Source organism: Mauremys reevesii, linkage group 17, assembly GCF_016161935.1.
Source record: "Mauremys reevesii isolate NIE-2019 linkage group 17, ASM1616193v1, whole genome shotgun sequence".
In the NCBI taxonomy this organism is placed as follows: Eukaryota; Metazoa; Chordata; order Testudines; family Geoemydidae; genus Mauremys; species Mauremys reevesii.
In genome coordinates this window covers 2046408-2061831 of record NC_052639.1, presented here as the reverse complement: position 1 = coordinate 2061831, position 15424 = coordinate 2046408, and the positions used below count along the sequence as shown (strand labels likewise).

Below are 15424 nucleotides of genomic sequence, written 5' to 3'. Positions count from 1 at the left end.
ACAACCCCCCTCCCCAGGCTGGGGGCCCTGAATGGGAGGAGCATGAACCTGGGGCGCTCGATGGAGTCGGAAGCCAGGGCGCTCTGTGCCCCCCACCCCATCCCCGCTCCCCCCTGCCTGTCGCTGCTGAGGGATGGGCTCGAGTTCTCTGGCTACAGCTGCCCATTGAGTGACCAGCTGGCCTGGTGCTGCAGACCCGGGGCTGACGGGCTCCGGGCCCAGGGCCAGTGCCCGGGGCCGTGCCCAGGGCTGCGGGCGGGGGCTCACCTGGAAGCGCACATTCTCGTGCAGACGGGGCTCCCGGACCTCTCTCTCCAGCAGGGTGATAGCGCTGGGCCCATCCCCCCTCTCCAGCTGGACGCTCACCCGGACGGTCTCGTTGAGGTCGCTGAGATGAACTGACACCGTCCCCGTGTGCGGGTGGTAGAGCTCGGCTGGGCTCACCACCACATAGTGCCTGGGGGGGGAAAGCACCGGGGCAGTGGGGGAGGGGACAGCTCAGAGCCTCCCCCAGGACTGGGTGTGACTCCCGATTTCTGAGTGTCCCCCCTGCTGGGACAGGGCTGGGTCGATGGTGCTGGAGGCTGATTTGTTTCTCTAACCACAGGGCAGGGGCAGGGCAAGGTCCCCTCGCTACATCCCCCGCCCCAGCCTGCCTCCCGTGGAGCTGGAGGGGCCCCGGGGGACGCATACAGGGACTCAGTCCCCCTCCATCCCCGGCCTCTCGGCTGCTCAGTCTGCCCAGAAGGGGGCAGCTAGTGGGGCTGAGAGTGAGCAGAGACCCCTGTGCACGGCGGGGGGTGGGGGGTGGGGAAGGCTGGTTAGTCTGGGGCTGTGCTGAGCACCTGAGCCCTTTGCAGCCAGTAACCGGCTTAGATCCAGGCCCACCCCACCCCCACCCCAGTCTGCACCCGGGGCCTCCGCCGCCGCAGGAACCCTTCGGCGTTTGCACCGTCGGGGCACTGCCCGGTTCTGCTGAGACGTTGTTTTAATGCGCTGGGTTCGTGGGTAATTACTGTTCTATTGCACTGGTGCCTAGAGGCCCAGCCCAGCCTGGCCCCCTGCGCTGGGGCTAGACAGACCCGCAGGCAGAGACAGGCCGCGGCCTGAGGAGGTGACAGGCTGACGGGAGCAGGCGGCCGCAGAGGATCGCGAACAGACAGATGAACAGACAGACAGACACGGACAGGGCTTACGGCTCTGCAGATGTCCCAGCTGTGAGGTGCAGGAGCAGCAGCAGGCAGGTTACTGGGGCCCCCATTCCTGGGGTGCAGGCAGACGGGCAGGCACAAGGGGACACACACACCTCACCCTCCTTTGGATCCTTCTTCCTCCCTCTCCCCCACGCTCTGTGCTGGAGACCAGCCTGCTCTGCCCTGATACAGACTCTGGAGCTGGAGCTTCGCCTTTGATCCGGGGTAAACAAGGGTCGTGTCAGGTCTCTGGCTGGGGCTGGGGACGCAGCCAGGACAATATTTACCCACCACCCCCAGCTGCTGGATTCGAGGTTCTGACAGGTTCTTGCAGCTTGAGTCAGAGGATGCTGCCTGGCAAAGGGTCAGACGAGCCAGGGGGCCCCTTGCATTGGTCACACGGCAGGGGGTGGGACAGGGCCTGTGCAACCATTTAGGGCACTGGTATTTGGGGGACGCCATTTTCTTTGGCAGCGACCGCGGCAGCCGGATCTTCAGCCGTCCTGGTCACCGCCAGCATTTAGGCGGAGGGAGCTGGGGTAGGGGAGTGCGGGAAGAACCGCCGGCAGCAAGGGGGGGGCACGCAGGGGAACTCCCCACCCCAGCTCACCCTTGCCCTGCCTCCTCCCTGAGCACACCGTGGCTGCTTCAATTCTCCTGCCTCCTAAGCTGATTGGCTCCGCAAGCCTGGGAGGTGGGAGAAGTGAAGCAGCGACGGCGTGCTCGGGGTGCTCATGCACATAGCAGGGGTGAGCTGGGGCGGGGGTTGCCTCAGTGCGGGGCGTGGGGGTGCAAGGTGGAAGTTTCACCTAGGGCGCGAAACATCCTTGCACCGGCCCGGGTGGGACCTCTGGGGTCGGTGGCAGCAGTAGCCGGGATGCTGAGGAAGCCCTGGCAGGAGCAGGGGGGAGGAGCTTGCTGAGAAATGAGTTCGTTAAAGTGGGTTCGGGCAGCGACCCCACTACTGCAATGCAAATGAGGAGAATGTTGGGGTTGCTGAACACGTCTCATGAAAACCGCATTCACAATCGTTTCTAACTTTCCCAAACGGGGACAGCTGGGGATGAAATTTCCATGCTCAGGCTCTGCCTTGCGTTGAATTTCTTTTGTAAACTTTCAGCAAAAACTAATTGTGCCATTTCTGAGAACATGGTTAGCATTAACACAGATCGTTTTTTCCAGGGAAATCCATTTTCCTGACCATTTTGTTGAGGAGTTCTAGTGCCTTCATGCTTTAGAGCCTGCAATTGAAATCTGGCAGGGGGATTGTGCTAGGGGAAGAGAAGGGTTTTTCCTCTTGCCATGAAAATCCACGTCAATCTGGCTAGGTTATAAAGTACAGAACATTGCCATTTGCACATGGTCAGTAGAGTGTTTCACTGATAACTTGGGAGAAAATGATCTTGAATGGTTATGGATCCGTGTCCTAACCGATACAGCACAAGATGGGGTGTTAGCAATTAGCTGGTTTCTGGGGCAGATCACCAAATCACACGAAGGAACAGGATGAGTGGCTCCTTATGCAGCTATTTATAGGGTGTAGGAAAAGAAGCTGTGTGATCCTGGGGGATTTCAATGTGAGTGACACATGCTAGCGGTCTGGTGCTGCCAGTACTAAAATGTCTTTGGAATTTCTTATATATTTTCCCAACTCAAAAAGTGTTCCATCCGCCAGAGGAGTGTTCTATATGAGCCCTCGCCTTGAGAGATAAAGAGGAGCTGATCACAGAACTAAACATGAACAGTAGCCTAGGTACAGGTGATCCTGACTCCATCACATTTACAATGTGCCAACAGATTAAAGTCCAGACCAGTAATATTTTCACTCAGTGGTTTGAAAGGGCCTGTTTCACAAAGCTGAAAACAGTTATGAGGCAAACCAGCCGGGAAGAAGAATTTAATCAGAAAAATGTGAATGAAAACTGGGAATTATTTAAGAACACTTTACTAGATGTCCCAAAAGCCACAATCAATCAAACTGGTTAAAAAACTGACCTGGCTCAGAGGGCAAATGAAAGCAGCTATAAAATATTTTTTCAAATGAAGTATAGCAAAGGGAAGAAAAGAGAAGTTGACAGAAATGAATATAAATCAGGACTGTAGAAACTTGATAAGGGAAGCAAAATGACATATGAAGAAATCTATGACCAGCTGAGTTAAGGACAATAAGAAGGAGCTTTTAAAGTATATTAGGAACAAACTGAATCCTAACAATGGTACTGGTCCATTATCAACTCAAATGGCTGAATTATCAATAATAATGGAGACGGGATGCCGGAACGGGAGTGGGGGAATGGGCAGGGGGCCATGGTTCCATTACATTTAGAAGTCTAAGGGGAAGAGGTGGCATGGGGGGCAGGTCTTTGGGGGAAGAGGTGACGCAGGGGTGGTCCCTCGGATGGAATGGCTGGTGTGAGGGTGGGGGCTTGGGGCGACAGGGCAGTGTGGGGTGGTATTTCCTGGGGAAGCGCTGTGTGGTGGCAGGGCCTCTGGGAGACGGTGGGGTGGTGGGGGGTGGGGCAATGGTTCGGTGCCGGTGGCCCCCCCAATTTTAGGGAGCGTCCGTCACTCCTGAATGCTGAAAAGGCAGAAAGGTTCAATAAATATTTCTGTTCTGTATCTGGGAAAAAACAGATGAAGTTGTCATGTCACATGAAGGGGAGAACACTCGTTCCATTCCACTAGTATCTAGAGAGAATGGTAAACAGCAGCTACCAAAGTGAGACACTTTAAAATCAGCAGCTCCAGATAACTTATATCCAAGAGTTTTTAAAGAGCTGGCTGAGGAGCCTGCTGACCATTAATGGTGATTATCAGTAAGTCTTGAACACTGGGGAAATTCCAGAAGACTGGAAGAAAGCTAATGTTGTGCCAATACTTTAAAAAGGTAAATGGGATGAACTGGCTAATTAGAGGCCTGTCAGTCTGACATGGATACCTGGCACAATAATGGAGTGGCTGATATGGGACTTGGTTAATAAAGAATTAGAAGATACTCTCATGATTAATGCCAATTTGCAATGGTTTATGGAAATCAGATCCCGTCAAACTAATTTGATATATTTTTTGATGATTATAAATTTAATAGATAAAGGTAATAGTGTCAATGTAATTTACTGAGATTTCTGTAATGCGTTTGACTTGATACCACATGACATTTTGATTAAAAATCTAGAAGAATATAAAATAACATGGCACAGATTAAATGGATTAAAAACTGGCTAACTGATAAATCTCAAAATGTAACTGTGAATGGGGAACCATTATTGATCGAGGGGATTGCATAGGGATCAGTTCTTGGTTCTGTGCTGTTTAACATTGTTATCAATTACCTGGAAGAAAACTTAAACTCATCAGTGATAAAGACTGCAGACAACACAAACATTGGAGGAGTGGTAAATAACGAAGCTGACCGGTCACTGATACAGAGTTCTATGGATCACTTCATACCCTGGGCACAGGCAAACAATATGTGTTTCAGTGTAGCTCAGTGTAGATGTTCACATCTAGACACAAAGCATGTAGGCCATACTTACAGGATGGGGGACTCTATTCTGGGAAGCAAATGGGGGGGAGAGCCTGGATCAGCTGAACATGACCTCACAATGTGATGCTGTGGCCCAAAGGGTTAATGTGATCCTTGGATGCATAAACAGGGGAATCTGGAGTAGGAGCAGAGAGGTGATTTTATCTCTGTACAGTATTTGGCACTGGTGCGACCACTGCTGGAATCCTGTGTCCAGTTCCGGTGTCCATCATGCAAGAAGGATGTGGGTAATTGGAGAGGGTTCAAAGAAGAGCCACGAGAACGACTAAAGGATTAGAAACATGCGTTATAGTGATATCCTCAAGAGCTGAATTTATTAGCTTACCACAGAGATGGCTAAGGGGTGATATGGTTACAGCCTATACATACCTACATGGGGGACAAATATCAGCTAACAGGCTCTTTAATTTAGCAGAGGAAGGTCTAACACGATCCAATGGCTGGAAGTTGAAGCTAGAGAAACTGAGATGGGAAATACGGTGAACATTTTTAACAGTAAGCGTAATTTTTAAATCAAGATTAGATGTTTTTTCTACAAGATTTGCTCTAGGAATTATATTTGGGAAATTCCCTGGCCTGGGTTATACGGAAGGTCAGACTAGATGATCACAATGTTCTCTTCTGGCCTTGGAATCTACCAAGCTATGAATATTTGTCACTGTACATTGCATCTGCGCTGAGCACGCTCCAGCCCTGGTCTCTTCCACCCACATTGAATATAGGATCATTGGGACTGGCTGGGTCCTGCAGGGAGACTCACAAGGGAGCTCTGGGTTTGGGAAGAGGGGAGGGGAGAGGGCTGGTCTGTCACACACACCCACACACAGACACCGGCACTGCAGACACCTGCACAGGGAGGCTGCAGCCTGCTGGCCCTGGCTCCAGGGATGCAGAGATCTGGCCCCAGGTCACTGCCCCTTCCTGGTTTACCTTCAAATATTTACTTGTCCCCTGGGACGGTTCAAAGGTAACAGGGATTTCAGTCCCACCAGGCAGACAGGGCCCTCTGGGGGTGGTGAAGCTTGGGGTGGGGTGGGAGGCCCCTGCCGAGGGGAAAGTGATTCAGGAAGCGGGTGAGCGTCAGGCATCAGGCCTGGGGTCCATATCCCTTAGATCGGCGTCCATGGAACGGCTCAGGTCTCTGTCACGGCCAGTCCTGGCATCACAGAGCCCAATTCTGCCCTCGGTCACTGCTGGGCATCCCGAGACAGCCCCAGCCAACGACCCAAACAGGCTCCGCAGCCCCAGTGGGGTCTGGGCACAGCTGCGGGAGCGTCTCCCAGAGCAGCATTCGCCCCCGGAAATCAGAGCTGGGACCGAGTGACTGGGGCAGCGTGTCCTGCCCCTCCCGACCCGGCCCTGTCCCCGGTCTGTGCCGGGCTTTCCCAGGGCTGGATTGAAATGAGTCAGGGGGTGGGTCTGCAGCGCCCCCTGCTGACCAGGTGAATGACTCTCACGGTGAGGAAACGCCTGGCGGTGCCCAGCGGGAGCCCATCACTGCTGGGGAGACGACGGGAGCCACGTTCTCTGATGGCCGGTGAGGGCCCAAGCGAGTGGCAGGGGGAGTGGGGCACTCGGTGAGTGTGGGTCACAGCGACACAGCGCTGGCCTGAGAGACAGAGCGCACCATAGACTCTCCAGAGCAGCCCCACCGCTGCTCCCTGAGGGTTGGCAGGTTTAGCTCCTTCTCCTTCCTGCTTCCCAGGGGCCACTTTCCCAGAGGCTGTTCACTTCCCGCCTTTCTGGCCAGAGCAAAGAGAGAGAAGATCCCCCAGGCGGAAGTGTGGGGCAGGAGGCTGCTAACGGAGCTGACACAGAATCGCTGGGTGGCTGTTAGCTGGGGCGGTGGGAGGGGGCTCGTCTGCACCCCAGGGACGGGTCCGGCCCCATCGTATGGACCAGTCTCCTCAGGGCGTGTTAGCGAAACGCAGCAATGACGCCAGCTAGGGAAGAGCTGCAGAGAGCAGGGGGGACAAGAAATTACCCGACGGGACCTGGCCCGAGCCGGGGGATGGGCAGGAAATAAGAGAAACACGATTCAGCTCAGAAACTGATGCTAAGACGCCAGGGCCAAGAGAACCCGACCCAGCTGGGTCCAGCCAGGTTTGAACACTGCCCCCTCCCGAGACATCTCCCCTCCGTCAGGGCTTTCTCCCCACAGGCCCCACATGCCCAGCTGTATCTCAGGCTTCACCACCTCCACTGTGGGCCTCTCCCGCCTCGCCCCTTGGCCCTGGGAGCCTCCTGTCTACCAAGGGACCCCATAGGGCCTAGAGAAAACGGCTCCATTCCCACATGCCTCCCCCGCCACACAGAGACTGAAGAGACTCCAGGAACCTGGGGGGATCCACAATCGGAGCAGAGGGTCCCCGTAAAGGGAAAACAGCTGGTGGGACACGACCCCTGGGGGCTGCGCAGGGACCCACTGCTCTCTTGCGCTGTCTCCGTTTGATCTGCTCTGCGGTTTTCAGCTGCGTCTCCAAGGCTCAGGTCGTGCTGAGCCAGCCCTGGGTCTGACACATTCCGTCTGAATTCCGTCTCCAGGCTTCACACCGCAGTGTCCAGTATGTGCTGAGCGTGCAACATCCCTCTGTGTGTTTGAACCTTCAGCACAGGCTGCTACTCCTTGAGCCACGGCCACGGCATTACGTTAAGTGGCAGCAGGAGCAGGTTGTTGTCCTGGGGGGGTGATGGGCTATTTGGCTCAGTGGGCCGGGTGGGATTGAGGTCCTGCTCCATGTGATCACCCAGAGGTGCCATGGGCCACTGGAGCCATTGTCTGTGCCCAGGGAGGGAAGCCCACACCTCTTGCTAGAGCAGCTCCCACTTGTTCCCAGGACAGGAGCTGGTGCTGCTGCTTTGGGGGTGGCAGCAGGAGGCGGCACTGTGGGAGGTTTGAGCTCAGTGGGATTCGGGCAGGAACACAAGTGCCGGAGGGGAAATGGGGATTGTTCTGAACAGTTTATGTCAGTGGTTCTCCCTCCACCTGTGGCCCGAGGACAAACGGGGGCTGGCAAACTAGGTCTAAGGAGTCCATGAACGGCCGTCGTTCCCACCGAACAGTGGTTTTCACCCTGTGGTCTGCAGCCCCCTGGGAGTCCGCAGAGTCTGTCTAAGATTTCCAAGGGGGTCCGCACCTCCCTTCGAAATGTTATAGGGGTCCCCAAATGGAAAAAGGTAGAAAGCCCGGGGTTCCTATCTAAGCAATATGTGAATGGAATCTGATGGAACAAAGAAAAGCCAATTCTCCAGCCTGAGGGCTGAATATCAAAGACCCACTGCAAACAATGGCGGGTGAGAGCATCTCAAAGAAAAGACTGGGAGAGAATTTTATCATGGAAAGGGTCAGGCAGCTGAAACAGAGGGGCTGCTATTAGCTCCACCTATAAACATCACTGGGAACAGGAATTAAATGCCACCAGCTCTGTTAGTGTAACGTTATGGCTACAGAAGCCAGGCCCGGGCAAAGAGGAAGAGAAATGCCTTTTTGTGACTGCCACGGCTGTACACAGGACAATACTGTCTTTCAATACGGGAGCACTGCCTATTCCCCAAATACTAAAGTCCAGTTCTCCTGCCTCCTTAGACAGGCACGTGCAGCCCTCTGGGACGTATTTCTTCCATCCTTTCCCACTGAGACTGAGCTTGTGGTTGTGACTCTTTGGTGAATCTTTCACACACTGGCGCTGGGGAAAGCCCCTGCACCTACAAACTGCATCAGGTGCCTTTAACATCTGCACAAAGGAAAAGGAGCTTCCTGCTTGTAAAGGGGACCTGCAAAGAGTTCTTGCTTCTTTACGAAGTATAGGGAGGGTCTGAACGGTCTATGGATTTATTTTTCTTGCTTCCTATTTACCCGGGAAGTAGCAGGAACGTCGAGTCTGATCTGCTCTGGGGTCTCTGGAGGACTGGCTGGGCATCTCACAGCATGTACACTAGGCTCTCACACCTTGGTTGACTGGGGATAGACCTGTCACAGAGATCGCCTTTCCCCACAATGGTCATTGGTCCGTGGAATTAAACAGATAGTAACAAAACATACCAAAAAAACCAAAACCAAGCAAGAGTTGTAAGGAGTCGGACGAGCCATTCCTCCCTCTCTCAGGCCTTCACTTTTAAAATCAATTTAGTTCAACCCATGCGAGCCGGTAGAGGTGCTCCTGTCAGGCTGAGAGAAGAGTTGATTCTGGTTTAGCTTCAGTTCCTAATTGATTGAACCTAAACTAAAACAACCTCCGCCACACCACAATAAGTGCATCCACACTGGGGTTTTCACGGGGTAAGTAAACTGGTTTCAAAACTAACTTCAGTTGAACTGGTTCATTTTCATGTAGACGTGTGTAACGAGGGCAGCTCTGCCAGGCGGGGCTGGAACCTGGGGGGCTGTCGCTGACGCTGCCCGAACCAGGGTTAAAGCCAAACCCCACAGCAATGACCGAAGGGCTGGGGAAGGGGACAGAGCCACGGTCCCAGGATCTGGCTGTTCTAAGGATGCACAGGAGCCATGTGAGGAGCAGCAGCAGGGCAGGAACAAAGCAAGAAAACAGCCTCACAAATAGGTGGATTTTTCTATTTTGTTTTACACTGAACCTGCTGCTCCAGGCAGGACGGGAAGCAAACCCCAGGGGTCCCCACTGCAGTCACTGGTCCCCGCGTGTGACAGACAGCTGGGATCAGACGGGCCAGTCTGGGGGCTGAGAGATGGGAGAGCAGGTGGGATGTTTGCAGAGCGAACGGGGAGGCGTTGGCTGAAGAAGGTGCTAAGGGGGATAGTGAAGCTGGTTCGGGGAAGAGAAGCAGCTGAGACGAGGCCTGTCTGTGCCCCCCTGATCCTGGGGTGTCGGCTGCCGGCAAGGGGCTCTTGGGATGGGAGGGGAGGGGGCTGCCCAGCAGGGGTGGGACCTTCAGCGGGAATTTTCCATCGTGTCGGCGTCAGGGGCTTTAAACAAACACAAACATCCCCTGAGACAGGATCAAAATCATCCCCCAACACCCGGCAGACAGCTGTGGACACGGCCCCCGAAAACTCTCCCACCCCTGATAAGACTCTCCCCTCAGAGTCACCCCCTGCCTTCAAGACAGATTCCCTTGTGCCCCACATAGACCCTCCCCCCCCGAGGTCTCTCCCCACACACACATGCTCCTGGTGGGTTCCATGCTCCCATCTCCCCCTCCTTTCCGTCTACAACACACACAGACCTCTCCGGCCCATGGACTCCCCCACCCACAAAGCTGTAGGGACTGGAGTTGTGGGTGGGTGCATCACACCTACCTGAGCCGCAGGGGGCGCTGTACTCAGCCTCTGTGTGTTCACCTGCAACAGCAAGGGATGTAAGGAATGGAGGAGAGACCCAGTGGGGGGATGAGAACCCCTCCCCCAATCCCACACAGGCAGAGTCTGTTCCCCCAGCCCCAGGGGATCCCTGCAGTAGGTCTGAGCCCTAGAAGGGAGTGGAAGGTCGCCCCCAGCTGTCTGAGTGGGACTGCGCGCTCTCTCCCATCCCCCATCTCCAAGTAAGTCAGACGGGCCCAAAAATCACCACTGAGTCGCCCCTGAAAACACCCAGGGAAACCGTCCTGCCACCTCCTAGCCCAGCACAAAGGATTCTGGGAGCGTCTGAGGAGCTGGATGGCAGGGGAAATGTAGGGGGCCCTGAAGGGGCGGGACTCGCCTGCTCCTGCTGGGACGGCCCCAGTTACACCAGCCGCACCCTTCCCACTAGCCCGACGAGCACACGGCTCCCGTGTCCCTCGCGGTGAGCGACCCCACAGATCGAACCCGGGAAGGCTCTGACCTGAGTGGGATTTATGGAAATGGGGCACTTGGATCCTGGGGAGATTTTGGTGACCCCACGCCCTGAGTGTGACACAGAGCCCACAAGAACAGCTGTAATGGGGGTGGAGCAAGCGCAGGACACGCCCTCCCAGCCAGACTGTGCCACAGAGCCTAGCGAGTAGCTGTAATGGGGGCGGAGCCAGGGCGGGACTCACCCGTCTCGTAGTAATCGTACAGTCTCACTGGGGCTGCTCTGAGATTCTTCACAGGGAAATCCTGCTCCAGGGAGAAGGTGAAACTCGCCGCCTCCTTCGTCAGCTACCGAGAGAGCGACAGAGCGAGCGCCTGGGCTGAACGGCTGCACTGGCAGCTCGAAGCCCCTCCTCCCCGAGGCTCGGCCTGGCCCAGCCACTTCCCCCTGCCCCTGCGGCCTGGAGCAGTGAGAAAATGCTCCCCCCGAATCCCTGTTCCACCCCCCTGAAAAATGTGACCCCCTTTCATCACACTCAGGGCCCAGTTCCAGCCTCCCCAACCCTGAGCTCCCCGTCACTCCATTCACGGCCCTCTCTGGGGTTTGGCTGGTCTGGTCCCATCTCCCCGTCCTTTATGGAAACGGGTCACTTGGAACCAAGGGAGATTTCAGTGACCCCTCGCCGTGCGTGTGACACACAGCCCATGAGAGCAGCTGTAATGGGGGTGGAGCCAGGGCAGGACACGCCCTCCCCATTCACACCAGGCTGCCGGAGCCCTGAGCTACCCGCACTCACCTGGTCCAGATAGAGCGTCACCTGGTCGTTCTGAACCTCCAGCCTCTTCACCAAAGGCTGCTTCTCCAGCTAGGAGCAGAGGGAGGAAACGGCTGAGCCAGGAATGGAGAGGCTGGGGCTGGAGTCACTGCTCTGCTGGGGGCTGGGACATTGGGCACCAAATGTCCCCATGGCCAAGGGGCCTGGCTGCCACCCCCCATGCCAGTCACACCTGAGCACTGGGTGTCCACTGGGGGAGGGGCGGGAGTCTAGATGTAAGCAGAGTCAGGATGAGCCCCACCCTGACATCTGGTGGTAAATTACGGGGAGTGCGGAAAGAAGTTTCAAGTGTTTGCATTGGCATTTCAGTTATTTGCATTGGCACTCCCACCCCACTTAGCATACAGCACAGAAGGTTGGGATGGTTATTTTCACAGTTGTGGGATCCCCAATTTCGTTGTTATTGGGGCAGGAGGAACGAAATGTTGTCACCCTGATTAAGTAAATGAGTAACTACAAAACTGTCTTATGATAGAGGGTTTCATTATCAGCTAAATAGCACTTGCTAGACAAGGGACATGGGTTCCAAAATCCATTGAAAAGAGAGAGGCTGGGGACAGAGATCTGTACTTGGTGGTATAGGTGCCTTGTGTGAGCCAGAAGCACCAGTTCCACCTATGCTTCTCTCCACTTTGGAATGTCAGAGTTAATTTTTCATTCCCTTAAGAATCTAGATACAGGTCACTGAGCTGAATTCACTGGCACTGGGACTCCCCTACTATGAACTAGAATCACTAAGAGCTGAAATCACTGAAGAGCTGGACTTGCTGAGCTGAGAGCACTGAGTACTGTGCTAATGAGTGGGGGAGCCTGAAGCAATACCATGGAGCAGAGCAGCTGGCAGAGTGGAGTGGAGCAGTTTGTGCAGCCACTGGGTGAGTGGAGACGAGCAGCTCGCGAGGACGGCCGGAGCAGATCACAGGACAGGTGGCGGACCAGAGCAGCTGGCAGAGCGGAGCAGCCACAGAGCCAGCTGAGCTGTTTGCGGGGATGACTCGTGGAAGCAAAACCCCACGAAGAGGCAGGGCAGTTGGCCCCGAACCACGTAAGGTGCCCCTTTCTACCCAGGCTGGGGAGGGGGACCTCTGCAGAGAGACTCTTGAACTCTGGGGCTGCACTGACCCGGGACAGAGACTTTTGGATTGTGGGACTTTTGGGACTGTGGGTGATTTGGGGGTTGCTGGACTCAAGGGCCCAGAGAGAAGGACACAGCCCAATTTGCTGGGGTGGGGCTTTGTTCACGGTTTGACCTATGAACTCTAGTTGAGGTATTTTCCCAATTTAATGCTTGTTGTTTATCTCATGTGATTAAACCTTTTCTGCTACACCAAGAGTCTGTGCTTGCGAGAGGGGAAGTATTGCCTCCTCGAGGTGCCCAGGGGTGTGTGTAAGATTTTCCCAGGTCACTGGCTGGGGGCTCAAGCTGGTTTGCATTATGTTGTGGGGAAGGGACCCCTATGTATTGAACCCGGCGCTTGCTGCTATCGTTTCAGCCTGGCAGAGGGGTTACATAGACATGGGCGTTGTGTTGTAGGGGGAGCTAAGCAGGGTCAGGACCTGCTCAGTGACTGGATGGGAGACCCAGGACTTCACAGTGCCCTGGGACAGGGCTCTGCAGGGGGAGCTCGCCCTGGGGGTCAGAGCTGCAATCTGTGTTCTCTTGGGGATCTGGGCTCTTCCCCCATGGATGAGCCCCTGGTTTCATGCTGTGTGACTGGCCCAGCCTGTTCTCCTCCCTGGGAAGCTCACCTGCCCCAGGGAGCTCTGGACGGGGATGTAGCCGGACGGCAGCTTGGCCTCGATGATGGCCATGTTGGTGGCTGGGCGCTCCCCGCTGTACCTGCAACAGGAGCCGTGCGCTGAGGTCAGGGTTTGCCCTGGATACAGACCCCAGGGGGTGGAGGGGGAGGGGAGGCCTCCCGTCCTCTCGGCCCTGCAGGCATCTCTAATGCCTCTGCCTCCTCTGGGCTGTGAGCCCCGCTAGCCCCTGGCCAGCCCTGGGCTCCCCAGCAAGGGGCCCGGCCCCAGGAGCTGCTTTGGAGCCGACTGTCCATTAGATCAGCCCCGGGACCATCCCTTTAGCCCCTGGCACTTTCCAAGGTGCCCCCGCCTCTGCCCCGAGCCCTGTGGGGGGATGGCTCCTCCGGCGATCAATTCCTGCAGTGGGGCGGCTCTGCCCTGGCCATTTCCCCAATGCCTGGGGCCTGCCCCTGCCCCCAGGCGCTCGGACCCAGCGGGGCTGGGGGCTGGGGCTCGTACCGGGCATGCAGCACGAGGCTGAAGCGGGATGTGGCGCTCTCGGTGCACTCCTTCGGCTCCGTCTCCACCCGCAGGTCAAAGGTCGCTGCGCTCTTTGGGGGCGGCACGTTGTAGCGCAGAGTCAGCTGGGAGACAAGCGAGAGGTTGGGGCAGAGCCTGCTGCCTCCGCCACCGCAGATCAGAGCCTGGGCCCAGAGCCAGGCGCCGTGGGGCAGGGCAAGGGCATAGCCAGTCACCGCTGGGCCGGCTGAGCCCCAGGGGCTCCTGAACTCACCTGCACAAAGACACAGCCCTTGCCGCTGGCCCGCACCGTGTACTGCCCGGGGATCTCCTGCAGGGCCGCTCGCTGCAGCACCAGCCGGTTGGCGTTGTCCACGTGGAATTGCTGCCGGGCCCCGGCCTGGGAGCTCACTGTCACCAACACAGCCCCGCTTGCGCTGTACGTCAGGGCCGCGTATTTGGCCAGGGCCTGCAGGGCCACCACCGTGTCCTGGGGAGGAGAGTCACCCAGCTGCTGTCACTCTCTGGGGAGAGGAGCCCGTCTCAGACTCACTGCAGCAGGATCGGGACCCTCCGGGGCGCTGACACCGGGACCCTGGTTCCCAGCCCCTGAGGGCAGGGGGCTCTGCACCCATGACCCCCTCTCCCAGGAAGGGTCCCAGCTCAGCTGCGGAGCTACAGCTCTCGGGGGCCCCTTCCTGCACCAGGCCCCCAGCGCTGGTTTGCCCGAGGGCAGGGGTGTTACCTGCGTGGAGGCGAAGCCCCCGTAGGGGTTCTGCTGCTTGCTGAGCCAGCGGACGATCTGGGCAGCGGTCGCCATGTCGGCAGCAGACACGTTGGGCAGGGAGAGATAGGCCAGGAGCACGTAAGCCGTCATCTCCACCTCCGCCGACGGGGCCTGGTTCCCATAGGGGCTGGGCAGGGCCTTCACCTTCCTCTGCCAGTGGAGCTGTCCCCCTAGGAGAGGGGCCGAGGGAAGAGCAGCCCCACGGCTGCAGTTACAACACAGTGGGTCACCTGTTTGCTTTCCAAAGGGGCCCCAGAGGCTTCCCAGGCACGAGGGACTCCTGCTCCCCACTGAATGCAGCCACCACTGGGGCAGGACATGGCAGCTGATTCACAGCGCACAGGAGGGCTACACAAGTGTAACACGACACCCCTGGGTGGGTCATCAGCAGGGACTGAACCGTGGATCTCTGACTCCAAACCCCTGAGCCTCTGCTGCCCGAGCTACAAGCTGAGCCCAGGAGGGTCACCGGCTCCAGGCACCCGCTAAAGCTCTCTGGGGTGCAGCCACTAGAGGGGGGCAGAGATCCCCTGTGTTAGTTTGGCCCCCGCCCAGAGCTTGGCCCAGGCAAAGGGCAGGGGGCAGAGCTGATGCCGGGTTAACATCCCCCTCCTGAGTGATCCCTGCGGTCCTGAAGACGGGACCATCACCCGAGGGCTGTTTCAGTCCAGTGTCCAACGGGCCCTCACTGCACCCCTAGGAGCACAGCTCAGTCTGAGCTCGAATGGGGCCGAGGAGAGGCCCTGATGGGGTGCATGGTGCAGACAGTGGCGCACCCACAGGCCTCCTCCCCTGCCCAACCCCCGCTCCCAGAGCTGGCAGGGCTGTGAGCTGCTTGGGCCCGAAGCAATTGCTTAGTCTGCTTATGCCTAGTGGGGCCACTGCAGGGGGGGTGGGGGGAGCAGAGAACCCCTGAGGGAGTGTGGGGCCCATGGGGGCTGGAGCGGGAGCTGGACCCAGCTGAAGGGCAGCGGTGGAGCTGACACTGGGTTATCACCGGACCCCATGGGGTCTTATGGGCCTCACAGATGGGTCTTGTTACGTCACAGATGGGTC

The 15424-nt window shown here is 56.9% G+C and overlaps 2 protein-coding genes across 4 annotated transcripts in view; both read right to left on the bottom strand.

The window, feature by feature from the left end:
* Window positions 1-1501, bottom strand: part of LOC120385032 (alpha-2-macroglobulin-like protein 1) — a 218429-nt gene extending 216928 nt beyond the window's left edge. The window contains exons 1-2 of the mRNA XM_039504109.1: window positions 1197-1501; window positions 268-457 (exon numbers count right to left, since the gene is read on the bottom strand). Coding sequence (XP_039360043.1) covers window positions 268-457; window positions 1197-1261 — 255 coding nt within the window. The 5' untranslated portion in view covers window positions 1262-1501. The remainder of the gene's footprint in view (window positions 1-267; window positions 458-1196) is intronic.
* The window catches only part of LOC120385031 (alpha-2-macroglobulin-like protein 1), a 144799-nt gene that overhangs the window by 78396 nt on the left and 50979 nt on the right, over window positions 1-15424 (bottom strand). Inside the window, exons 29-36 of one of the 3 annotated variants that reach the window (XM_039504105.1) lie at window positions 14327-14538; window positions 13856-14071; window positions 13582-13706; window positions 13072-13162; window positions 11284-11352; window positions 10732-10834; window positions 10013-10054; window positions 8042-8749 (exon numbers count right to left, since the gene is read on the bottom strand). In XM_039504105.1, the coding sequence (XP_039360039.1) occupies window positions 8742-8749; window positions 10013-10054; window positions 10732-10834; window positions 11284-11352; window positions 13072-13162; window positions 13582-13706; window positions 13856-14071; window positions 14327-14538 (866 nt within the window). In that variant the 3' untranslated portion in view covers window positions 8042-8741. Of the gene's footprint in view, window positions 1-8041; window positions 8750-9300; window positions 9680-10012; window positions 10055-10731; window positions 10835-11283; window positions 11353-13071; window positions 13163-13581; window positions 13707-13855; window positions 14072-14326; window positions 14539-15424 lie in introns of those variants that run through there. The other 2 variants (XM_039504103.1, XM_039504104.1) reach the window with 2 other exon arrangements.